Source organism: Lissotriton helveticus, chromosome 1_2, assembly GCF_964261635.1.
Source record: "Lissotriton helveticus chromosome 1_2, aLisHel1.1, whole genome shotgun sequence".
NCBI lineage: Eukaryota > Metazoa > Chordata > Amphibia > Caudata > Salamandridae > Lissotriton > Lissotriton helveticus.
This window is the reverse complement of record NC_136058.1, coordinates 420,498,840-420,525,436: the sequence shown is the minus strand read 5'-3', so window position 1 is coordinate 420,525,436 and position 26,597 is coordinate 420,498,840. Positions and strand designations below refer to the sequence as shown.

The 26,597-nt window shown below is 54.4% G+C and overlaps 1 protein-coding gene across 1 annotated transcript in view; it reads right to left on the bottom strand.

The window, feature by feature from the left end:
• Positions 1 to 23,087, bottom strand: part of LOC144807992 (E3 ubiquitin-protein ligase TRIM11-like) — a 229,913-nt gene extending 206,826 nt beyond the window's left edge. Inside the window, exon 1 of the mRNA XM_078673566.1 lies at positions 22,692 to 23,087. Coding sequence (XP_078529692.1) covers positions 22,692 to 23,087 — 396 coding nt within the window. The remainder of the gene's footprint in view (positions 1 to 22,691) is intronic.
• Between the last annotated feature and the right edge of the window lie 3,510 nt (positions 23,088 to 26,597).

Below are 26,597 nucleotides of genomic sequence, written 5' to 3'. Positions count from 1 at the left end.
GATCCTATAACGTAATCCAGAGGTTGACATAATACAATAAGTGAAAAAGAGGGAAAGAAAGATATGATAAGAATAAAAGGACACACCCGAAACGTGAAAATATGAGTCACTGAATAATCAAAATTTTTAATAAATCTAATAATTTTGAAAAGAAAATAATAGTGAATCTCATCAGTAAGCGCCCAAAGCTGCAAGACCAACTCTAGTCCAGTGTAGAAAAAACTATAACAAACAAAAAATCCAAAGGTGAAGGTGTTCAAAACATACGATGTAGATCGCTCACCTATGGCTAAAGTTAAACCATCTCAATAACGGCAAGCTGTGGCTAGAGTAATCCACGGCATAGACCAATATATTCTAAAGTAAAAGGGAAATAATATTAAATCATCCTATTCCAGTTCATCATATTCATTCAACAAGGATCATAAGCACTAGTCATTATTTATTACGGTGTCCATATACAAAAAAATATAGTGTAAAGGAACACTCACTAGAAGAGGTAATATTTCACTCCATCGGACCTCCGGGGACCCATCCACCCCCCCACCCCGCCGGGATCTTTGGACCTGCAGAGAGGGACTACTGACAACGGCGGAGGGTGCCGAGGAAACACCAGCGTCATCCCTGGGCCCCGCCGTCAAGTGCTGGCCCGCACTGGGGGGAAGCAGACTCACCGGGGGGAACTACAGTACCCCCCCCACACGAGAGAGTCTCGAAAATAAGACCCCTCACCTTGGCGGCGATCGGCCGGGGAGGTGCGCACTGCTTTGTTGCTGCGGCCTGCACATCTGAAGATAGAGGCCTGGAGTTGGGAAACCCTCGCTACGACCTGAAAGACACCGGGATTAAACAAAAGACTGGTGGACACGCCATGGGGAAGAAGGAGACGGTCTCTCGGACCCCGAGACAAGGTACCCTAGACCGCTATGGAACGGCTCCTCCGGCCACGGAATCGGAGGCTCAAGGACCGCGCTCGGACACGGCGCTCCTGATGGGTGCCATTCAGGCGTCGCGAGACGACATACAGGCGTCCAGGGCCGCCCTTGAGGTCAAGATCGGCGAAGTGGGGTCAGAAGTTACTCTCCTGTGGCAGGACTTTCGCAACTTGACGAAGAGGGTGCCCGGCAGAGACAAGGCTGGGGGAAGCGGAGGATACGCTCACCATACTAAAGAAAGACATGGCGGACCTCCAGGCGTCACACAAGCAACTCCAATGGAAGGTGGATGATGCAGAAAACAGGGCGCCGCAATAAGCTACGTTTTGTGGGATTTAGAGAAGGAATCTTAGGGAAGAACACGGCTGCCTTCCTCCATACCTGGCTGCAGAAGACTCTCCCGACATCGCGCTTCTCAAACTGCTTTATTGTAGAGAGGGCACACAGGGCTCTACTGGCAAGGCCCCCGGAGGGGGCGAGGCCCCGACCGATTATTGCCCGCTTCCTGAACTTTGCAGACCGAGATCTCATCCTGAGAGAAGCCCGAAATCTAGGTGAAATACGATTCCAAAACGCGGTGATTATGATCTTCCCAGACTACAGTCAAGAAGTCCAGAAACGGAGGCGCTCCTTTGACTCAGTGAAGGCAAAGCTGAGAGACTTAAAAATACAGTATATGCTGCTCTTCCCAACGAAGCTAAAAGTCATCTACCAGGATAAGTCGCACTTCTTCACACACCCCGAGGATGCATGACAGTGGTTGGAGGAGCGGCCCCCGTGGCAAGGAGCGGTGGGAGAGAGACGGGAGATGTCGGACAGGTCGCGGACCGTGGAGGCATCATGGGGGTCACCAAAGACCCAGAGGTCAAGAGGCGCGAAGCAGCACAGGAGGCTGACGATGACCCCATATCCAAAGTCGGCGCAGACTACCAGCATGCGGCGACGGTCGGCATCCCCAGAGATCGGGGGCATCGCAGGGTCCACGTTTCGCTGCCTGGAGAGGGCCACGCGCTCAGAAGGAGAAGAAGACGCAGTCGGAAACACATCGGGGGAAGAGGACAGTGAAACGCAATCTATGCATCCGCTGGTGGCAGTGGTCCGTGTGATGGAACAAGATGCAACCAGGGAGACTGAGGCCTCTCAGGACGCTATCCAGGACTCTCATTCGTGATTCTGGGACAGTATGGACAAGAAGTGTTTGGCTCGGCTGGAGTACACGCAAGTTGACACTACCCCTACAAACTTTCTTCTTGCACGTTGTTTGATTGGTATTGCTTTCCTACATGTAATTCAGGTGGAGGGGAGTCTGGTTGGCTCTTGGACTACTGTCCGGGAGATGGGGTGCTAGGGGATCTTCAGGGGTGGGCGATAGACCTTCTCTACCCGAAAGTCCCTGAAGATGCTGGCAAAACAGAAGGGGCTGGCGGGAGGGGGAGGTAGGGTGGGGGAGGCAAGAGGGGTTTTTGCAGTTCTGTGGTTGTGGGTTCATGGGAGACTATGGCGGGTGGGTTGGGGAGGGGTGAGTTGGGGGGAAGGGGTTTAGTTAAGCATGACATGTTGAACGTACACACACATGACCCGGCAGCCCTACATGCAGGACAATGGCCGCGATTAACCCTTAATGCATGACATGACGCGAGATAGCCCAGAGGGGGAGAGCGGGTCCTTAGATGAGCTCCGGGTACTCACTTGGAATGTAAATGGCCTGGGCTGTAAGGTCAAGAGAGGGCTAGTAAATAACTATGTGAAGAGATCTGGGGCAGAGGTTATACTGCTGCAAGAAACATATCTACAGGGTACAAACTGCGCCTTCCTGGCAAGAGGACGCTATAGGGTATTGGCCCATGCAGGTTTCATATCTGGCTCGAACGGAGTTGCAATCCTGATTAAAAAATACCCACCCATGCAGATAGCACAGACCTGGATAGACCCACAAGGGACATACGTGGGGGTGCGGGGCCACTGGAAGAGAAGGGAATACACGCTCATCTCAGCTTATGCCCCACCCAAACTCCAGGCAGCCACGCTCAGGGGGGTCACCGACATACTCCTCAACACGTCCAACACGATCCAAGTCCTGGGAGGGGACTTCAATGACGTGATGGACTTGAGGGTGGACAGGACGGGAGACAGGGACAGGCCGGCTAGTCCGACCTTGTTGGTAGGTCTTGTGGATGCATGGAGGTGGCTGCACCCAGAGGGTAGGTAGTACTCCTTTTTTTCAGGAGAACATAAAGTGTACTCCCGCCTTGACTATATATTTATGGCTAGGCAGTCGCTGAGCATCACTGATGTGGCAGAATACCGGGCTCGAGGCATCTCGGACCACTCGCCTCTATTACTCAAGGTGGGGGGATGCAGAGGAGAAAGGCCCACACTACTGCGATTGACGGCATGGGACCTCCAAAATCCAGACATACTGAGAGGCTTACAGGCTCATTTGAAGTTCTATATAGCAGAAAATGAGGGGACGGTGAACTCCAGGGTGATGCTATGGGAGGCACTCAAAGTGGTAATGCGGGATAGGGCACACACCCGGTTGGCAGAAGACAAGAGAAAAGTGCAGGCAGAGGTACTAGCGGTCATACTAACGAGTAGGCCTCGATCGGCGTCTCCGAAAACAGCCCGCACAAGAGGTCTGGCACGGAAAAATGAAACCGGGCGATAGCAAACAGCAGACACTATCAAGCCGGACATAGCCATTGGAACTGCCACCCGAATAATCACCATTATACACGGTGCTAAGGCAGATATCGTGCGCATCGGAAGCAGCGAGTCAGCGCAGAACCAAGATGGGCAAACCTGACAAAAATCAGCCGAAAATCAATTTTGAACAGTCCAAAAAAGTACAGGAACAAGATGGCGACGACGCCCAGACAGCTTCGCAGTCAACGCACGCTGCGGGCGGACATGCGACGGACAGTGTACAGTCGATGTTCGTCACCATCCAAACAGCATTGACGAACATAGATGGCAAAATAGACAACCTTACACATAGGGTTGATTGCATGTCGGAGCGGCTGGACAGGCACACAGAACGTACAGACATGGCTGAACGCAGGATTTCAGATGTGGAGGATATGAATACCCAGATTTGGAGGGCCGTTCTAGGCGGAGGAACGTCCGGATTATGGGCAATGCGGAAACCACAAATACTAGCCCCATGCTAAAGTATGAGGAACAGCTCTTGATCACACTGCTGGGCATAGAAACATTCTCGGAGGGCTTCCTGATTGAAAGAGCCAATAGGTCCCTCGCCCAGAAGCCACCGGAAGGCTCCAGGCCACGGCCCATTATAGCAAAAGTACTGAACTATCGCGACCGTGATGTAGCATTACGGAAAGCCCGGGAAGTGGGGGCCCTGCGACACGGTATGGATATAGCTCTCTATCCCGACTTCACCCAGTCTGTTCAGGAAGCGAGGAAAAAATACATACAAGGGAAGCAGAAACTACGAGAACTACAAATCCCATACGCAATGCTGTACCCTGCCAGGCTAAAGATCACAGATGAAGGATCAGTGAAGGTGTTCAAGGATCCTAAAGATCTCCACAAATACTTGCAGCTCAGGAAACCGAAGGGAGAACGCAGACATTCGCCTAGAGATAGACAGCAAGATCAAGGGCCGATGTCTGATGTGGAATAGGATGCCTGGTCAGACCGGATGAACAAACCACAGAGGAACACAGTTGCTGGTACCCCCAACACTGGGGTAGACATTGGAATTCTCTGCAGCTGGATGGTGCATGGGAATAACTACCACCTTATAACGTTCGGAGACCGCAATGCTTTGAGACACACGCACGCCGGAGGCTCCGAGGAGTGGCCGCGTTGGTTCAGATAAGTTGGGGAAACAGACAAACCATGACTGTCTATATGATAAACTGTATGAACTATTATGGGATACAAGTTAAGATCGTGAAAAAGGAGATGCAGGGTCCACAGATACAGTGCACTCCCAGGTTAATAGGAAGGCCACCCCTCTGGGCGCTTCGGTAGAGGGGGTTCGGTCCAGGCTACTTCTGCCCACCTGTGTACTTCACAAAGTTTGAAACATGGAGAAATGTTCGATGCTATGCACGCAGGGAGGGGAAGGAGACGCATAGCGAAGTTGTGGGGGTTGACTTCGTCAGGGGGTCTTAGGCGAAGTGGGAGGGGGAAGGGAGGAGGGGACAATGTTGAAAATCACCGGGTGGCATGTAGAGACACCACGTGTCATTTAAATGTTATTACAGGATCTAAATGTATGACGAACACAGATGCAGCTAACTGTTTAAATGTACATTGTGGTAGACATGATGCGGCAGGTTAGAACACTGACTCTTTTGTCATGGAATGTAAGAGGCTTACAGGACCCGCGAAAAATCAGAAACGTCTTAGCGTATTTAGACAGGCATAAAGTTGACGTAGCATGCATTCAAGAAACACACGTTGCACCTCAAAGAGAGTGCAGAATCGGCTACCGATGGGCGCAGTTCCGAGTGGCGTCTTCGTACTCGAACTATGCCAGAGGAGTGTTGATCTTGGTCAAGCGCAGCACCCCATTTACCATAATTAACACGATCACGGACGACCAGGGGAGATAAATCATACTCAGGGGGAACATCGGAGGCACGGACATTACAATCATCACGACATATGGACCCAACACAGACGAGCCACTTTTTTATGACACTATCTGGTCTAATATCCGGTAAAGGAATCTAAAAGCAATGATATGGGGGGCGGGGGGGACTTCAACACATGCTTGGACCCACTACTAGATAGAGCCACAGGGGTGGACAGACACGCGAGACGCGCGGCCTGGGCCATAGTAGACAGAATGCAGGAATGGGACATGGTAGATGTGTGGCGACAGAGGCATCTGGGGCGTAGGGAAGGTACATGCACATCATTGACATATAACACGTGGTCGAGATTAGATTACTGGCTCACTACAAAAGAGGTAAGCACGTGGACCACGGCAGTGGACCATCTGCCTAAAACTCTATCGGACCATTCCCCGGTGAGACTTGTGTTGGAGGTACCCACTCACACTCCGAGACAATTCACATGGAGACTCCGCCCGAGGTTTTAAAAGACCAAGTGTTCCGCGTGGAAATGCGACAAGCCATAGAGGACTTTTTCCAGATAAACACAGGGTCGCTGGAGAGCCATAGGACAGTGTGGGAGGCTTTCAAAGTAACTATAAGAGGTCACTGTATAAGTAAACACGCAAGAATTCTCAGCGATATTAGACAACAGATGACAATGGTAGAAAAGGACATTCAGTCGTTAGAGACCGACTATGCCGATACCCTGCAGGACTCCATTCTAGCGGACATAAGGAGTAAGGTGAACACATATCATGAATATAGGGACACAGAAATTAAATACCTCTCCAAACAATATAGAGCTAGAGCTTATGGTGAGGGAGGCCGACCAAGTCGAGCACGGTCACACAAAATTAAACCAATGCAGGGAGCATCCCTAATAACACAAATAGAGGATGAGCAGGCAGGGCAGGTATACAACACCCCATCCATTCTGGATCAATTCAGAACATATTACTCCGCGCTATACACCACGAAGGTACAACACTCACAATCAGAGATTCACGAGTGCCTAGACGATATAGGACTGGCCTGGCTGACAGATACTCATAGGGAATTCCTAGGACACCATATTACTGAGGACAAATTTAAAGATGCGGTCAACTCGCTACCTAATAACAAGGCCCCAGGGATAGATGGGCTACCGGGGGAGTTCTATAAAGAATACAAAGACCTGCTGATTCCACAACTAGCACAGATGTTTGAGGAGGCTTATGAGGAGGGTGCACTCCCACCCACGCTGCGAGAGGCGCTGCTAATAGCACTTCCAAAACCTGGCAAAGACCCCACACGCTGGGAATCATATCGCCCCCTGTCCCTTATCAATATAGACGTAAAAATATTGGTGAAAATAATAGCAAACAGAATACAACCGCTGCTTAAGCTACTGGTACTCCCGGATCAAGCGGGAATTATACCCACGAGGTCCACAACCCAAAACATACGCACTATATTTACGATGTACCACAGCTTGAAATCAGAATTGCCGGAGGCGGCTGCATTACTTGATGCGGCGAAAGCCTTCGATTCAGTTGAGTGGGATTTTATGATGACCGTCCTTTCCAGGATGGGGTTCCCGCCCGCCTTCTTGATATGGATCGCATTACTATACGATGAACCCAGGGCCAGTGTACGTATCAATGGGCTCACCTCCCAACCATTCAGGATTAGCCGTGGCACACGGCAGGGATGCCCGTTGTCGCCTATACTATTTGCGCTCACGCTGGAGCCGCTGGCATGTAAAATCAGACAACACCACCCAGAAACTGCACTCCAATTTAGTCTTCGCCCTGTGAGCATATCCTTATATGCAGATGACATGGTACTGTACACTAGATACCCCGAAAAGAACCTCAACTCGCTGATCGGGGAATACATAAAGTTTGAACAATATTCAGGTCTAAGTATAAACTGGGACAAATCAGTAGTGATACTTTTGACGGCAGGAACCCCAGAACCTCAACTAGATTATCCATTGACATGGAGTACTGAACCGGTGAAATATCTGGGGATCTGGATACACCGCGATCCGGAGACGTTGATCAGAGCAAATTATGGAGTGGCAGTGAGCAAACTAGAGCACCAAATTGAATGCTGGATTAAAATACCGCTATCAATAGCAGATCGTATTGCACTGCAAAAAATGATAGTACTGCCCTGATTCCTCTACCTGTTTTGGAATGTTCCTATTTGGCTCCCACAGTCCTTCTTTACTACATTGCGAACGACGCTGCAAAGACTCACGTGGGCCGGAAAGCAGCCCAGGGTGAGCTGGAGGGTCCTCACGAAACCGTACTACCGAGGAGGCTTCGTCGCCCCCGACCAGCAACTATACTACTACTGTGCACAAGCACATAATGCACACTACTGGACGCAGCCACACTCACATATCCTGCATATAGCTGTGGAGACTGACAGCATCCACCCGCATAAACTGATACAATACATAGTAGACCCAGTAGGGAATTACCTAAATGACATAATACACCCTGTCAAGTGCACCTCGAGAGCTTGGCATGTATTAGCAATGGGAGCACGTAAATTACCAATTTACGCACCGGCGCTGCCACTGGCACATCACCCCAAACTGTCGGTCACACAAGAACAGAATATGAGAAAGATTCTTGGGGAGATGGGTCTTCAGACAATGGGTGCACTGTTCCCACATAACAAATTCAATTCCTGCCAGGACCCGTCTCTGAGTGCGCACCAAATGCCATTGAAACGGTTTGCCTACTTTCGATTGCGGGCGGCAATGAGAGAACTATATGATGATTTCCGGACTGTACCGACCCCATTGCAAGCACTACTGGTGCTACTCACTGCGCCGACCAGGGCAGCATTGGTCACAAAATTATACACAACATCACAAAATGAGCAATATACAGACACAAATAGGACAGTGGCACGATGGGAGGAGGCACTTGGGGCCCCTATATCGGAGGAAGAATGGAACTACAGCTGTACACAGTTGCATCTACTTACGCCGAACTGCAATCTGCGCATTATACACTTTCGCTTTCTACATCAGACATACTACACACCAGATAAAATGTATAGATATGGGCTTCGAGCAGATGATAAATGCAAGAGATGCGCCGCCCCTAGGGCTGACTTCCTACACATGGCGTGGGCATGCCCTGTGTTGGAATCGTACTGGCGTGAGGTGGTGGAAGCATTGGCTTGGATGTTGGCAGACCCCATCCCCAACACACCCATGACATGTCTTCTCGGCGCAAACTGCTGGCAGTGGCGCTCCTCCTGGCAAAAAGACACGTAGCTATGAAGTGGGGCAGCAAGCGCCCACCTAGGTTTAAGGAGTGGGTGTTTGATATGATATATTGCAAGGAAACACTGGGAACCTACGAAGAAGAATTGCCACAGGCATCTAGGCCGAAAGATTTTTGGATGCCCCTTATGGAATACTTACAGAAACAATCAGAGGCTGGATCATCGGACAATGGGGAGGAATTGGGAGGCGCTGTAATAGGTGACGCACTTGTAAACCAAGCTACAGATCGGGAAAATGTAATATGAGGCCCACCAAATGACATATATGCTCGATACAAGTATAATGTGAACTGTCTATTCCATTGTAGCCTCCTGCACAAGTAATATGTCGACATGCTGCATCACTGCCTTATGATTATTAATGCTTTATATAATGTAAGATTGTACAGAAAGACGAGATGTTGTATCTGAGACTATATTGTTGGTGTATGTATATACTGCTGCCTGGTGAATCAAAAATAAAAGTAAAAAAAAATAAAAAACAGACACACTATGGATACCCACACATGTCTACACTATTTATATGGAGGAAAGGGACGGGCCAGACTATTACCTGCTACGAGACTCACACTAGGGATATGGACGAGGGTGACGAAAGATATAGGGTGGGAATGCAGACCGACAAAACAAACCCCACTGTGGAAATGCGCCTGGTTAAAAGAACTTAATAAATTGAAGGGATTCCGAAGTTGGGATGCTATAGGCATATCGACTTTGGGTGATGTAATGAAAAAAGGGGTACTGCAACCGTTCCCCTTACGGCGCAGGGAATATGGGCTCCACCACACGCAATATTTTAAATATATGAAACTAAGACACGCATGGAGGGCAGAGGGGGCCCTGACAGAGGCGCTTCCGGAATATGCCCCCCTAGAGGGTCGACTTCTGCAGGAAAAGATTGTCGGTAAGGCAGTGTCCCTTAAATACAAAACAATAATGAATAATAGACCAGACAGACTAGGGAACCCACGGTCCACATGGGAGCGGGAGGTGGGTGACATGTATGAAGTAGACTGGGGTATAGTCCTAATGCATCCCAGGGAGGTAGCTGTTAAATCTCGCCTAAGACTGATCCAATTTACCGTCCTCAATAGTACCTATTTTGACAGAGTGCGCCTACACAAGATTGGGAGACTAACGGACCCGGGCTGTCTGAGGTGTGGCACTGGCATAGGCGACTTCTATCATACTATCTGGACATGCCCGAATATCCAACTCTTCTGGGGGGTGGTCCTGACAGAGTTGGGGGAGGTGTTAGAGACCACCCTACCCTTGGAACCCAAACTCGCCCTACTGGGAATGACGAACGATATAGACTTGGCTAGTGGTGGCCAAGAGGTGGATGTGGCCCGGAAATGGGGGGCACCAGACATGCCTCAACTAGAAGAGTGGAGAAGGGGGATGGACCTCTATATGGCTGCTGAGAGAGTTATGTACAAGGCGAGGGGGTGCCCCAAGAAATTTGGCAGGGTGTGGGGTAAGTGGAGGCGCTACCATGGGCTGGATGGAGGGCTGGATGGAGGGCTGTGAGCTGCGTGGGATCCTACTTCTCAAAGAACAGAAATGGATGGAGGGACTAAGGCTGCTCTGTAGGTTGCTCTGGGTGAGAGACTTAACTGAATTATTGGACAATGCGGACTGTCAAAAGGAAGGAAAAGTGGATAAGAGGGCGGGGGATGGGTGTGCTGTTCGACAATGACATGCTTGATGTTTGTTTTCCTGATGCAAAATGCCAATAAAAATGTTTATTAAAAAAAAGTGTATATGGTATGGCTATATCATAGAACAGCTACAAGGACATGGTTCCAAAAGCTGCAGAGGGGTTCAGCTCATGCCAGAGCACCCTCTCACATAAAACCAAGCACTCTGCCTCCAGGATTGTCGAGGCCTGCCATAGGAGTGACTTATAGGTGCATATGTGTCTATATATAAGGTTAGATATAGAAATACTATATCTAAGTAAGGGGTGATTACACCACCTTACCCAAGCTGAGTGATCAGCCTGTGGTGTCAGTTTGGATGGCCAGCCAGGGCTGGCATAATACATGCTGCAGCCCCTGGTAGGCCTTGGATGCACCTATGCCCTAGGTACCTATGGTACACTATACAGGGGCTCACAGAGGTGACCCAACACCCAATCAGGTATGTACCTAAAGTACATGGTATCAATTTAGAGAGAGAACAGCTGGGCTGTTGGTCTGATTAGCAGGCCCACAGCCACACTAAAGTCAAAAAAACAGTAAATCACAGCAAAAAGTGGGGGTGACCATAGGAAGCAGACCCTACTCTCCTACACCCGGTAGTACTAGTTAGCCCCCACTCACACATCCCCGCAAGCACTGGTTAGCCCCCACTCGCACGTCCCCACCAGTACTGGTTAACCCCAACTCGCACACGCTGATGCCACCGTAGCCAGTTAGCCACTCTCTGCACTTTGAGGGCGGATCGCTGCTTATCTTTGGTCGTCTTTGTCACTAAGTTCCTTGGGGCTTTGTGGATATTGTGCAGGTCACCTTAATAATGCAAGTGACATCCTTGTTTCACTGTAGTTAGCACCTAGAAGTATTTTTATAATAATGCTTTTTAACCATCTATTATCACTGGACCTTTTTCTTATCACAATTATATGGTATCTTATTTTGCTTGTTTTATCATACCTCTTGGGTATTATGCATGTACTTTTATGGCCTTGGAAGCTGACAAAGTATTTTAGAATTTCTAAAAGAGTTGTGATTGTTTTCCAATTGTGCTTGGCAGGGGAGAGGTTTTATCTTAAGAGGAGTCCTCACTACAGACCCGGCCCCTCCTCCTACCCGCTCCCGTTTCCCACCTCCCAGCTGAGCGTCCCTCCACTATATAATGTGGACCGCTGCGCAGGCGCGCCGCTGGCACGCTGAAGGTGCACCTAAAACAGGACCAGCTGCTCCAGTCTGTGACCCGATCGCGACTAGCGCTAAGAACCCTGGCTCTCCCAGGCCCCACCGCTATGACTCTACCCTCCTCAACGTACTCAATTCCGGAATACACACCGACTGCGTAAGATCCTCGTCGAATACCACCCATGGAGAGTTCTCATGCAGAGCCTGCCGCAGATCCTTCACCATCTACGCTACCCCCACTACTGTCGAAGGCCCCCCTGACGCACGCACCACCAACACCCTGACAAGCATCCTCCTGAACGTGTGCTCCCTTTACCGACACGCCATAGAGATGTGGGACATGATCGACAACCTCTCACCCGACGTCGCCTTCTTCACGGAAACCTGGACCAATGCCACCTCCGGCCCCGACATTGCCGCTGCCATCCTTGATGGCTATAAGATCCAAAGAAAGGACCGCCCCCACCGCCCAGGAGGAGGGCTCGTCATCGTACACAAGACCCCCCTCCGCCTCTCCACGTCCAGCACTAGTGACCCCCACTCCAACACAGAACAAGTCAACTTCCAGATTCAGAGTAGCCCCAGACCACACTCTGCAGCACCCTCATCTATAGACTGCCGGGACCCCGCACCCAGGCCGCAACCACCATTGCTGAGTTTGCCAACCCCACTCAATCACCTCCCAAACTACATCCTACTCGGGGACCTGAACTTCCACCTCGACAACCGGAACGACCCCGACTCCATCACTCTCCTCGATAACCTCGCCAACCTCCGACTGAAGCAGCTGGTGAACATGCCCACACACAGAGCTGGACACACCCTCGACCCTATCTTCGCGGGAGGAACAAACACCTGTTTCAGCCACACCACCCAGCCTCTCTGGATGGACCACTGCTGCGTTCATTTCAGCTTCAACACCACCACCGCACCTAAGTCCTACAGGAAACCAGATGCAAGAAACCAGATGCTCTTCCAGATGCCTAGAGAAAACCTGGCAAAACCAGAAAACCACGGAAACACGGAACAACCACAGGAGTGCCCTAAAAGAATACGACCAGAGCATAAGGGACACCAAACGGACCTTCATAAGAGACAAAGTCCAGACCAACGTGACCAATGCCAAGGAACTGTTCAACGTCATTCAACAGTTCACAAAACACCCCAGCGAAGCCACAGATGTCACACCTTCCCAGCAACTCTGTAACAAGCTCAGCTCATACTTTCATCTGAAGATCAAAGCCCTCTATGACAATTTCAGCGAACCGATGCCTGACCTCACCCACCCCCAACGCTGCCGCTCAGCCTACCATCTTGACCTGGATTCCTGCTACTGTTGAACACATCACCGCTACCATGAAGAAAACGCACTCAGGAGCCCCAACGCAGCCAGACTTCACGACGCAGGAATACAATGAGCCGCCCTCGACTGGATCCAAACCTTTCTCTCCGGGCGAACCCAGAGTTTCAGACTGCCCCCTCTTCCTCTCCGAACCCACCGATAACAACTGTGGAGTATCGCAAGGATCATCGCTCAGCCCCACGCTCTTCAACATCTACATGGCCCCTCTCACCGCCATCGTCAGACAGCAAGGGCTCAGCATCGTATCCTACACTGACGACACCCAGCTCATTCTATCACTCACAAAGAACCTCAAAGACACCAGACTCTGCTTCCAATGAATGAAGAACGTGGCAGCCTGGATGAAGGACAGCTGTCTGAAGCTCAACTCAGAGAAGACCAAGGTCCTCGTCCTCGGACCCTGCAACTCCACCTGGGACAACACCTGGTGGCCCTCCACCCTCTGGAACCCTCCCACTCCTACCGACCACGCATGAAACCTCGGCATCATCCTCGACTCCTCCCTCTCCATAAACCGCCAGGTCAACGCCATCGTCTCCATCAGCTCCAAGTGCCTGCGCATCGGACGCACCTGGCAGAGCACCCCGCATCCGCAGAAACAGAATAGGCAGGAGAGCCTTCTCCTATATCGCAGCCAAGACCTGGAACGAGATCCCTGTGAACATCAGAAAGGACCTCAAGACCTGGCTCTTCAACTGATCCGGAGCTGCCCCCCCCTCCCAAAAGAGCCCCGAGACCCTCACAGGTGAGTAGTGCACTACATAAACCCTTGATTGATTGATTTTTCAGTAGCATGTTATTGTCCACGGTGTCCTGGCCCCCAAGGGTAGCGATCTGGTGGTTGCTCCATCGATCCTCTTTCTCACTTGTGCTCTCTGAACCCAGGGCCGCCTTTAGCACTGGTGGCGCCTGGTGCGACAATGTTTGTTGGCGCCCCCCATGACCCCCTCCACCAAGGATTCCCTCACCACCACCCTTTAACAGTGACCAAGTCTCCATAACCACTTTCTCTCAGATGCATTGAATTAGTTATATAGCATCACTCATATCAGAGAAGGATGTCAGAGCACTTTGCATCAGACACACCTTACACAGAGACAATCAAGCATACATGTGGAAATCAGTGTGTAAGAAATGTTACATAAGCCAAAGGACCACAAGTGTAGGAGTCACATGTCATCCATACTGGTAGGCAGTACAGTTTAGGATTGCTTGGTATGGAGAAGCACAAACTCAGAGTCGAAAAAGAAACAGCATAGTTGGGAGTTTTCTTTATTAATTAGTATTGATTTCTACCCAAATTAGCCCTTTTAGCAACATTAATCTATGCTCAAATGTATACTATGCAGTGTGTATGCATTTCTCTGATGAAGGTTAATAGCTCACTGTTCGGTATTAGGACTTTAAGTTATAAATTGCATGTAACAAAAGGATGTCTCTTTTAAAAGCAGTAACCTGCTGATGTGTTTACATTATATGCACTCTGTAATCTACATGGTACACTTTCTTGGCAGCAGGCACATTAACCCTCTGCACTACCTTCACATAAGTCAAAACCTCAACTATACCAAACTCCAATCTCTCTCCAGAAAGAACATTAATCACAGGCATGGTCTTGACATTTTTGTGATGCCTGGTAATTGCTGGAGGAGAGGAGCGTGGAAGCAGGTGCTTTAAAAACATAATAAACACGGCGGCCTGAGGTAGCCAGCACCCGGTGCAGTGACACCAGTTGCACTGCCCTGGCCCTGTCTGCACCCCAGCAGGAAGCCTTCATGGTGCGGAACAAGTCTGGACCAGCCATGGACCCGGGATCTGAGGCAGGGGAGGCGAGGGGGCCCCCTACCTCAGGTCCCGGCAGGGGCGGTCCTCAGAAGCGCAGTAAGAAACAGATGCATCGCCTCCCCACGTGGAGAAGAACCGGCGCATCACCATCCCCTACGCAGCAATAGGGAACCAACGCATCACCGTTCTTGCCGGTAAGGAACCAACGCAACACCTTCCCTGCAACTCTTTCATTATTAGCGTTACGCATCCTAAGGTACATTGAACGTAAAGTGTCGCATTTACCCTCTAAAGAGAACTAAGCTATTTCTACCATTCTAAAGTACAGTATTGTGGATTTTGGTCGTTTGTGGTCTGGTGTTAAGTCTATATAAAAATACTTATTTTTATACTACAACTTAATTGGTGTCCATCTGTAGTGTTGTCAGTGGCTTACAGTATGTGTTCACAAATGCTTTACACACTGAGATAAGCCTGTATGCTTGTGCCAAGCTACCAAGGGGGTGAACAGGGGTTATTTTAGGAGTGTACCCCCTTACTCTGACTAGATGCAAGGGTCCCCATTTGTTCAAAGATACCTACCTCTGTGAACTAGAGACTTCCAAATCTAACGAAGCTCCTCAACCACATGTTCAAAGCACAACAGAACATGGGCCAGGCCTACCTAACAGCCACGTCTCCTTCCAACGAAGATCGGGACACCTCTGCTCAGCCCGACTCCTACTCACATACACAGGAACAGACTCAGTGGCCGCGCCTTCTCATTCATGGCTTCTCATGTGTGAGAGAGTCTCACAGCCCACCTCAGGGCCCCCTCGCTTATTGAACTCTACAAAGAGCTGAAGACCTGGCATTTGGACTAGTGCCCGTGGCCAGACTTCCACCCCTGCACAGCACCGGGACACTAAGCAGGGATAATCCGCTCCGCAAATACACATAACACAACATGACATCACAAAGTGCCTTTCTCCTAATTGTAATTACAAATTCATTTTTTAACATTAGATTGTATTTGAAATAACTAATAATAAGAGTCTTTGAAATATATTAATGGCTGCTTCCGAACCAAAATGATCATTATGAAAGGTAATAATGTATCACAGTGTTTTCCTGTGGAACAGTCTTATCCTAAGGGGGTGCATGGAATCAGTCTGCACAATAATTCAATCAAAGTATTTATAGAGCGCACTACATATCTCAAGGCACTGGGGGGGGGGGGATGCTGCTACTGTTCGAAGAGCCAGGTCTTGAGAAGTCTCCTGAAGGTTAGGAGGTCTTCGGTCTGCCGCAGGCGGATGGGGAGGGTATTCCATGTCTTGGCGGCGAGGTAGGAGAATGATTTGCCACTAGTGGTCGCTCTTCGGGTGCGGGGGACGGTGGTGAGGGCACAGTCTGCGGAGCGGAGCTGGCGGGTGGGGATGTAGAGGCCAAGTCAGCTGTTGATGTACGCAGGTCCAGTGTCGTGGAGTGTCTTGTGTGCGTGGGTGAGGAGCTTGAAGGTTATCCTCTTGTTGATGGGGAGCCAGTGTAGGTCTCTCAGGTGGGGTGTGATTTGGCTGTGGTGAGGGATGTCGAGGATGAGGCGTGCGGAGGCGTTCCGGATGCATTGGAGCCATTTCAGGAGTTTGGCCGGGGGTCCTGCATAGAGTACGTTGGCGTAGTCCAGTCTACTGCTGACGAGGGCTTGGGTGACCATCCTTCTCATTTCGGTGGGGATCTACTTGAAGATCCTGCGAAGCATGTGGGGGGTGTTGAAGCAGCAGGAGGAGACGGCGTTCGACCTGCTTCGTCATGGAGAGGGTGGAGTCGAGGATGACCCCTAGGTTGCATGCGTGGTCGGTGGGTGTAGGGGGTGCTCCTAGAGCAGTTGGCCACCAGGAGTCGGCCCAGGCCGAGGCGGTGGGTCTGAGGATGAGAACCTCCGTCTTGTCCGAGTTCAGCTTCAGTCGGCTGTTTCTCATCCAGTCGGCGATGGCCTGCATTCCTTCATGGAGGTTGGTTTTGTTGGTGTGGGGGTCTTTGGTGAGGGAGAGGATCAGCTGGGTGTCGTCGGCGTAGGAGATAATGTTGAGGTCGTGTCGTCGTGCTACGTGGGCGAGTGGTGCCATGTAGACGTTGAGCTGGGCTGGGGGATGAGCCTTGAGGGACGCCGCAGATGATCTCGGTGGCTTCGGTGCGGTAGGGGGGGAGGGAGGCGGAGCTCTGAGTTCTGCCAGAGAGGAAGGAGGTGGTCCAGTCCCAGGCCTTCTCTTGGATTCTGGCGTTGTGGAGGTGGGTTCTTAGTGTGCGGAGGCAGACCGTGTCGAAGGCTGCTGACAGGTCCAGGAGGATGAGGGTCGTGGTTTCTCCATTGTCAAGCAGGGTCCTGATGTCGTCGGTGGCAGCGATGAGGGCAGTTTCGGTGCTGTGGTTGCTGCGGGACCCAGACTGGGACAAGTCCAGCATGTTGTTTTCCTCGAGGAAGCTGGTCAGTTGTTTGTTGACGGCCTTTTCGATGACCTTTGCCGGGAACGGGAGCAGGGAGATGGGAGATGGGTCGAAAGTTCTTGAGGTCCTTAGGGTCTGGTCCTCTGGGTTTTTTGAGTAAGGCGTTGATCTCTGCGTGCTTCCAGCTCTCTGAGAAAGTCGCTGTCTCAAAGGAAATGTTGATCGTTTTCTGGAGGTGGGGTGCGATCGTTCTGCTGGCTTTGTTGAAGATGTGGTGTGGGCAGGGGTCTTACGGGGATCCGAAGTGGACGGTGTTCATGATTTTGATGGTGTCTTCATCGTTGATGTTGGTCCAGGTCAGCAGGTGGTTGGTGCGGGTGTTGATCGTAGGAGAGGGGGTCTCAGCGGTTGCTGGGGTGGTGACGGCATTGAAGCTGTCATGGATGTCTGCGATCTTGCGATGGAAGAAGGTGGCCAGAGAGTCGCATAGGGTTTTAGACGGTTGGAATGTCGTTGGTGTTGGAGCTGGGTTTGGAGAATTCCTTCACGATGCTGAAGAGCTCTTTGCTGTTGTGTGCGTTGTTGTCTAGGAAGTCTTTGAAGGAGGTCTTTTTGGTGGATCTGATGAGGCGGTGGTGTGTGGGGGTGGCGTTCGTGTGAGCTGTGTATGTTTGTTCACGGGTCCAGTTCTTTTTGAGTTTTTGGCAGGTTCGCTTGGAGGCATGGAGGTCTTCGGTGAACCAGCTGGCTCTCTTGCTGGTGTTGGGGGGTTTCTTGAGCGGGGCGAGGGTGTTGGCACAGTCGTCGATCCACTGTCTGAGGCTGCGGGGTTGGTCGGGTCTGCAGGCGGGCTCTTGGCGAGGGCGGTGGTAAGCTGGCCCTCGGTGACCTTGCTCTAGTTGCGGCGAGGCATCTGTTGGGTGTGGTGGTGTGTGGTGGGTTTCCGGAAGGTGAAGTGGATGCAGCAGTGGTCGGTCCAGTGTAGTTCGGTGGTGTGGTTGAAGGAGACATGGGTGCTTGCTGAGAAGATGGGGTTAAGCGTGTGGCCGGCGGAGTGGATAGGTGTTGTGACGAGTTGTCTGAGTCCAAGGTTGGCGAGGTTGGCGATCATGGTGGAAGAGTTGGGGTCGTTGTTGTTCTCGAGGTGGAAGTTCAGGTCCCCAAGGAAGATGTAGTACATGGAGGCGAGGGCGTGTGTGCTGATGAAGTCGGCGATGGAGTCGCTGAACTGCGGTCGGGGTCCGGGTGCCCTGTAGATGAGGGTGCCTCTGAGGGTGGTGTTGGGGTCAGTGTGGATCTGGAAGTGCAGGTGTTCGGCGGTGCTGAGGGCGTCGTTGGTGTTGGGTGAGACTTTGATTGTGTTCCTGTGGATGATGGCGATTCCTCCTCCTACTCCGTTGGTACGGTCCTTGCGGGTGATCTTGTAGCCTTCCGGGATGGCTATGGCGATGTCGGGTGCCGAGGAGGGGTTCAGACAGGTTTCCGTCAGGAAGGAGATGTCTGGGGCGTAAGTGTCGAGTAGGACCCAGAGTTCGATGGCGTGTTTGCGGGCGGAGCGGGTGTTGAGCAGGATGCATCTGAGGAAGTTGGGTTCCTTTTTGGGATGGTTGGCGAGCCGGATGCTGGTGAAGCTGCAGATCCGGCAGGAGAAGGGTCCTTGGGTGCGTTTCGGAGACGACCTGGTAGCAGGTGCGAGATCGTCCGGCGTTTTGTGCGTGGAGAGTGCTGGAGTCGTAGCGGAGGCGGGCGTCGTGGTGTGTGCGGGGGCCAGCAGTCCTGGCGCTGGGTGTGGTCCAGGTGCAGATGGGCTTGCCTTAGGCGCACTTTCAGCGCGCCAGCAGCACGGCCGCTGCGCGGCCTCCATATGAGGGGCAGTGGGAGGGAAGAGCAGCTGGGAGGCGGGAGCGGGCTGGCGAATGGGTTTGGAGGGGGGCGGAGCCGCAGGAGAGCAGCGGCCGGAAGCTGAGGGGGGGAGCGGGTGCACAGAGGCAAGGGACAACAAGAGAAGGGGGCACACAGGAGAAAAAACTGGCACAAAATACCAGTAGTGGGGGCACAGAAAATAGTCAAGAAAAACAAGGCAGGCAGTGCAGAGGCAAATGAAATAAAGCAGAGAGCAGGCGGGATACCGGTCAACTGGCGGCAGCAGCAGCAGTGCACAGGTCACACAGGGGGCTGCGTGGCGGTGAGGGGAGCAACCTGCCTGGTGACAGGGTCAAGGGTCCCAAAGATTATGCTGTCCACAAACGCCAGTCCTATCATAGGGTGGAAACTGCGTGACGGCCTGTCTTGAGGGCAATGAGCCTCACTGTGGATGACTTATAAACATTTAAAAGGAGGCGCAGTCCTGCCACGGAGGGCAATTTTCACCGGTCGATTGTGCACTTTACCTGCACAGCCAGGCTGCACAGGGCAGGCCTGCAGTCATGTTTACAGTGTTGCTGTAGTGGATGCATAATAGGTGCTGCGGTCCACTGAGGACATTTAAATGACAGGCCCTCGGTACACATTATGTACCATATACTACGGACATATCGGTCCATTATGGTAAAATGGCAATTTCATCATGTTGAAATGAGGAGCACAGACGCTTTACAGCTGGTCAGCAAGAGGAAAGTGTACAGAGGTCTAGAGCCAGCAAAGGCAGTCGATGCAAAGATCTGGGACAGAACCGCGCAGGAGGTGGTTACTTCCAACATGTCATGTAAAGTTCTGTGATGTCATCATTACATGACTTGCTTCCTTTCAAAGATGAAGCATTTCTGCCTCGGGCCGCCAGGGAAGGGCCCTCGGGCTGCCAGGGAAGGGCCCTCGGGCCGCCAGGGAAGGGCCCTCGGGCCGCCAGGGAAGGGCCCTCAGGCCCCCAGGGAAGGGCCCTCGGGCCGCCAGGGAAGGGACCTCCGGCTCTCCGGCAAGGGCTCTCGCTTCTGGTGTGCATCCCACGGTTTCCATGAGAGTTCTGCCAACATCTGTCTTACAACTGTCTAGATATGCTGGGCCAGATGAAAGATCATTCCAAATTGCGAGTCGCAATTTGCACTCATTTGTGAGTCACAAATTGCAAGTCGCACTTTGGAACGTACAACAGTGTCAGAGACACTGATTGGAATTCCCGATTGAGTCGCAAAATGCGAGTATGAATATTAATGAGCCTCTCACAATTTGCGACCCCATCGGGAATGGCAGGCCTTCCCAGGGATGGTGGCCTGCTGGGCTCAGCAGACCTCCATGTCTGGGACTGCTTTTTAATAAAGCCTCATTGTTTTTTTAATGCAGCGCGTTTTCTTTAAAGGGCCACTGCCTGCCCTTAAAAAATATTTTCAGAGCCAGTCACAAAGGGGAAGGGGTTCCGTGGGGATCCCTTCTTGTTTGCGACTCCATGTCCACCCTCTTGAAGAGGGAGGTAATTTGCGAGTGTTTTGCGACCGTATTTGCAGGCGTAAACATTGGTACATGGCTTTGCGGTCGCTATTAGGAAGGGAACGCCCCTTCCTCATAACTAGTTGCAAAACCTATTTATCGAGTCTCAGTGAATAGGCTTTGTGCATGGCCCTGTAAGTTTTTGCATGCTCAAACGGGTCGTGCATCTGGCCCGGTGAGTGCCAACAGGGAGAGGATGTAGCCTAACGAGTAGAACTGCCGACATTGGAGCTGCGGATTCAGGTTCGAGTTTTAGCGTTGATTCTGGGAAAATCACTTGTTCTTCCTGCGCTTAAATGATTGTGCCCTTGTGTAGCGTCACCGGAGCTCAAGCGAGGCGCTGCAATGCCTTCGGGTCAAGTTCGTGCTATAGAACTATGCACCAACAAAGACATGCCACGGACTGACGCAGGCGAATTGGCTCATTTTACACCTGGCTCTGACGTCACCGCAGTCAGAATGAGCACCCCACCAATCAAACATCAAATCAAATATCTTTCTCTACAGAGCCCCCACAAATGAACAGCACGTGTTTGTTGACAGACTCTGTAGAGCCTTGAACGGGCAAATGGCCTCTTGCCTGCAGAAGCAGGCATTTCTAGCACGGAGGCCAAGGAGTGAATGGGCATGGAGACTGAATTACAGACGGCTCCAGTTTAGCAGACACCAGTGTAAGTACGCCCAGGGATGACAGGCGAGTGATGGAATGGAATGAAGGGGGGTCCCCGCACATCATCAGGCGCTCTTGCTCTCGCAGGGAGAGTTCAAAGATTGAATGTATAAGAGACCTTCAGACAGGCCCCCCCCAAGCCCCACGGGGCAAGTGGCAAGTGGCGTCAACATATAGCCCAGGGGCAGAAGAGGCCTGCAGACTTCCCACACCATCCCATAAACCAGCGCAGGCGGTCGCGGCCGAGAGGCCCTATAATAAATGGGAATGCGGGTGAATGTATCCTATTTCAACAAACAGCGTTGTCAGAGACGCCAAGGAATGGATGGGCAGCAGGCTGACTACGCTTTCTACCGGCCTGCTCGCTAGGGCTTGAGGGACAGCGAGGCGCTGAGTGAGGGAACGTGTCTGGGGGGTGTTAAGCCTCGGCGTGCCTGGCTGAAAAGCTGTTAAAGCGCTGAATACACACCCTGCACGTGTCTGGGAGCTCTCGAAGTTTGGGTCCACCCTCCCCTAGACGTGGGTGCGCTCCCCCTCCAAGACCCCCGGCCGCCCCCCTAGACGTGGGTGGGCTCCCCCTCCGAGACCCCCGGTCTCACCCTCCCCTAGACGTGGGTGCGCTCCCCCTCCGAGACCCCCGGTCTCACCCTCCCCTAGACGTGGGTGCGCTCCCCCTCCGAGACCCCCGGTCTCACCCTCCCCTAGACGTGGGTGCGCTCCCCCTCCGAGACCCCCGGTCTCACCCTCCCCTAGACGTGGGTGCGCTCCCCCTCCGAGACCCCCGGTCTCACCCTCCCCTAGACGTGGGTGGGCTCCCCCTCCGAGACCCCCGGTCTCACCCTCCCCTAGACGTGGGTGCGCTCCCCCTCCGAGACCCCCGGTCTCACCCTCCCCTAGACGTGGGTGGGCTCCCCCTCCGAGACCCCCGGTCTCACCCTCCCCTAGACGTGGGTGCGCTCCCCCTCCGAGACCCCCGGTCTCACCCTCCCCTAGACGTGGGTGCGCTCCCCCTCCGAGACCCCCGGTCTCACCCTCCCCTAGACGTGGGTGCGCTCCCCCTCCGAGACCCCCGGTCTCACCCTCCCCTAGACGTGGGTGCGCTCCCCCTCCGAGACCCCCGGTCTCACCCTCCCCTAGACGTGGGTGCGCTCCCCCTCCGAGACCCCCGGTCTCACCCTCCCCTAGACGTGGGTGGGCTCCCCCTCTGAGACCCCCGGTCTCCCCCTCTCCCCCTCCGTGACCCCCGGTCTCACCCCGCCTGGGCCCTCAAAGCTCGGGCACGTGCCCAGGTGCCCAGGGGCCGCTGAGTCCCAGCGCGCCCTCACCTACCCTGTGCTCCTCGGCAGCCTCCTGGACGGGCACGGCGACGTGGCCCCGGTGCTCCCTGGACCTGTCGCACACCACGCAGATGGGGGTCCGGTCCGTGGTGCCGAACAGGAGCAGCTTCTCCCCGTGGGCCCCGCACAGGTGTCTGTCCGGCTCCGGGAGGCCCCTCAGCATCTCCACGATGTTCTCCAGCTGCCTGTTGGGGCGCAGGAGGCCCCCGGGGACCACTGCCCTGCACTCGGGGCAGGGGGAGCCCTGCCGCTCCCACCAGGAGTGGGTGATGCAGGGGCGGCAGAAGTGGTGTCCGCACTCCAGGGCCACGGGGTCCCGGAAGAGGCTCAGGCAGACGGAGCAGGTGGCCTCGTCCCTCAGGGCCTGGAGCTGGGCCGCCGTCGCCATGGCCGGGAAGTCAGGAGGTAAGTTTCGTTTCTGACGTGCTGGGTGTGTCCTCCTCCGAACACACCTGACTGGTGTCTGTGTGTCAAGGCTGGGAGTGTCCCTGCCCCGCCCAGGCACCGACCCAGGGACACCTGAAGGGCTCTGGGGCCCCCGCCCCGCCCAGACACAGACCCAGGGACACCTGAAGGGTTCTGGGCCCCTGCCGCACCCAGGCACCGACCCAGGGACACCTGAAAGGCTCTGGGGCCCCCGCCCCGCCCAGGCACCGACCCAGGGACATCTGATGGCTTCTGGGTCCCTGCCCCGCCCAGACACAGACCCAGGGACACCTGAAGGGTTCTGGGGCCCCTGCCCCGCCCAGACACAGACCCAGGGACATCTGAAGGGTTCTGGGTCCCTGCCCCGCCCAGGCACAGACCCAGGGACATCTGAAGGGTTCTGGGTCCCTGCCCCGCCCAGGCACAGACCCAGGGACATCTGAAGGGTTCTGGGTCCCTGCCCCGCCCAGGCACAGACCCAGGGACACCTGATGGGTTCTGGGCCCCTGCCGCACCCAGGCACCGACCCAGGGACACCTGATGGGTTCTGGGCCCCTGCCGCACCCAGGCACCGACCCAGGGACACCTGATGGGTTCTGGGTCCCTGCCCCGCCCAGACACAGACCCAGGGACATCTGAAGGGTTCTGGGTCCCTGCCCCGCCCAGGCACAGACCCAGGGACACCTGATGGGTTCTGGGCCCCTGCCGCACCCAGGCACCGACCCAGGGACACCTGATGGGTTCTGGGTCCCTGCCCCGCCCAGACACAGACCCAGGGACATCTGAAGGGTTCTGGGTCCCTGCCCCGCCCAGACACAGACCCAGGGACATCTGAAGGGTTCTGGGTCCATGCCCCGCCCAGGCACCGACCCAGGGACACCTGAAGGGCTCTGGGTCCCTGCCGCACCCAGGCACCGACCCAGGGACACCTGATGGGTTCTGGGCCCCTGCCCCGCCCAGACACAGACCCAGGGACATCTGATGGGTTCTGGGTCCCTGCCCCGCCCAGACACAGACCCAGGGACATCTGAAGGGTTCTGGGTCCCTGCCCCGCCCAGACACAGACCCAGGGACACCTGATGGGTTCTGGGCCCCTGCCGCACCCAGGCACCGACCCAGGGACACCTGATGGGTTCTGGGTCCCTGCCGCACCCAGGCACCGACCCAGGGACACCTGAAGGGTTCTGGGCCCCTGCCGCACCCAGGCACCGACCCAGGGACACCTGATGGGTTCTGGGTCCCTGCCCCGCCCAGACACAGACCCAGGGACACCTGAAGGGCTCTGGGGCCCCCGCCCCGCCCAGGCACAGACCCAGGGACACCTGAAGGGTTCTGGGTCCCCCGCCCCGCCCAGGCACAGACCCAGGGACACCTGAAGGGTTCTGGGTCCCCCGCCCCGCCCAGGCACAGACCCAGGGACACCTGAAGGGTTCTGGGTCCCTGCCCCGCCCAGACACAGACCCAGGGACACCTGAAGGGCTCTGGGGCCCCCGCCCCGCCCAGGCACAGACCCAGGGACACCTGAAGGGTTCTGGGTCCCCCGCCCCGCCCAGGCACAGACCCAGGGACACCTGAAGGGTTCTGGGCCCCTGCCCCGCCCAGGCACAGACCCAGGGACACCTGAAGTGGGTGCGCTCCCCCTCCGAGACCCCCGGTCTCACCCTCCCCTAGACGTGGGTGGGCTCCCCCTCCGAGACCCCCGGTCTCACCCTCCCCTAGACGTGGGTGCGCTCCCCCTCCGAGACCCCCGGTCTCACCCTCCCCTAGACGTGGGTGCGCTCCCCCTCCGAGACCCCCGGTCTCACCCTCCCCTAGACGTGGGTGCGCTCCCCCTCCGAGACCCCCGGTCTCACCCTCCCCTAGACGTGGGTGCGCTCCCCCTCCGAGACCCCCGGTCTCACCCTCCCCTAGACGTGGGTGGGCTCCCCCTCTGAGACCCCCGGTCTCCCCCTCTCCCCCTCCGTGACCCCCGGTCTCACCCCGCCTGGGCCCTCAAAGCTCGGGCACGTGCCCAGGTGCCCAGGGGCCGCTGAGTCCCAGCGCGCCCTCACCTACCCTGTGCTCCTCGGCAGCCTCCTGGACGGGCACGGCGACGTGGCCCCGGTGCTCCCTGGACCTGTCGCACACCACGCAGATGGGGGTCCGGTCCGTGGTGCCGAACAGGAGCAGCTTCTCCCCGTGGGCCCCGCACAGGTGTCTGTCCGGCTCCGGGAGGCCCCTCAGCATCTCCACGATGTTCTCCAGCTGCCTGTTGGGGCGCAGGAGGCCCCCGGGGACCACTGCCCTGCACTCGGGGCAGGGGGAGCCCTGCCGCTCCCACCAGGAGTGGGTGATGCAGGGGCGGCAGAAGTGGTGTCCGCACTCCAGGGCCACGGGGTCCCGGAAGAGGCTCAGGCAGACGGAGCAGGTGGCCTCGTCCCTCAGGGCCTGGAGCTGGGCCGCCGTCGCCATGGCCGGGAAGTCAGGAGGTAAGTTTCGTTTCTGACGTGCTGGGTGTGTCCTCCTCCGAACACACCTGACTGGTGTCTGTGTGTCAAGGCTGGGAGTGTCCCTGCCCCGCCCAGGCACCGACCCAGGGACACCTGAAGGGCTCTGGGGCCCCCGCCCCGCCCAGACACAGACCCAGGGACACCTGAAGGGTTCTGGGCCCCTGCCGCACCCAGGCACCGACCCAGGGACACCTGAAAGGCTCTGGGGCCCCCGCCCCGCCCAGGCACCGACCCAGGGACATCTGATGGGTTCTGGGTCCCTGCCCCGCCCAGACACAGACCCAGGGACACCTGAAGGGTTCTGGGGCCCCTGCCCCGCCCAGACACAGACCCAGGGACATCTGAAGGGTTCTGGGTCCCTGCCCCGCCCAGGCACAGACCCAGGGACATCTGAAGGGTTCTGGGTCCCTGCCCCGCCCAGGCACAGACCCAGGGACATCTGAAGGGTTCTGGGTCCCTGCCCCGCCCAGGCACAGACCCAGGGACACCTGATGGGTTCTGGGCCCCTGCCGCACCCATTGAAGGTTTATTGAAGATGTAATGGAATTCAAAGGAAGAAGAATTGTAGGGAAACTGTATGTAGCTCACAAAGGGTTAAATATTTTAGGATGGTTTCATCAGGGTTTATTTGGGATGGTGTTCAGACCCGGGACTGCTGAACAGGTTCTAGCTCTAAAAGATTGCCCATAACATTGAAAGTTTGGTTAACCGTTTCCCACATGTTTTCTCTGGGGAACATGGGAAGATAAAATGTTTTCAACATAAGATCATTATGAAAGATAATGCCAGGCCTGTCAAACACAAAATAAGAAATACTACAAGGCTCGTGGACGACGTAGGGTATAGTGGGGCGCACTAATAGGGATAGTTCTCTGATAATAGTATTAATTAGCACTCCACCAACTACTGGGGCATCGTCCCCACCCCAGACTGGATATGCACATATACAAGAAAAAAAGCTGGGAGTACTATATTTATCTCAG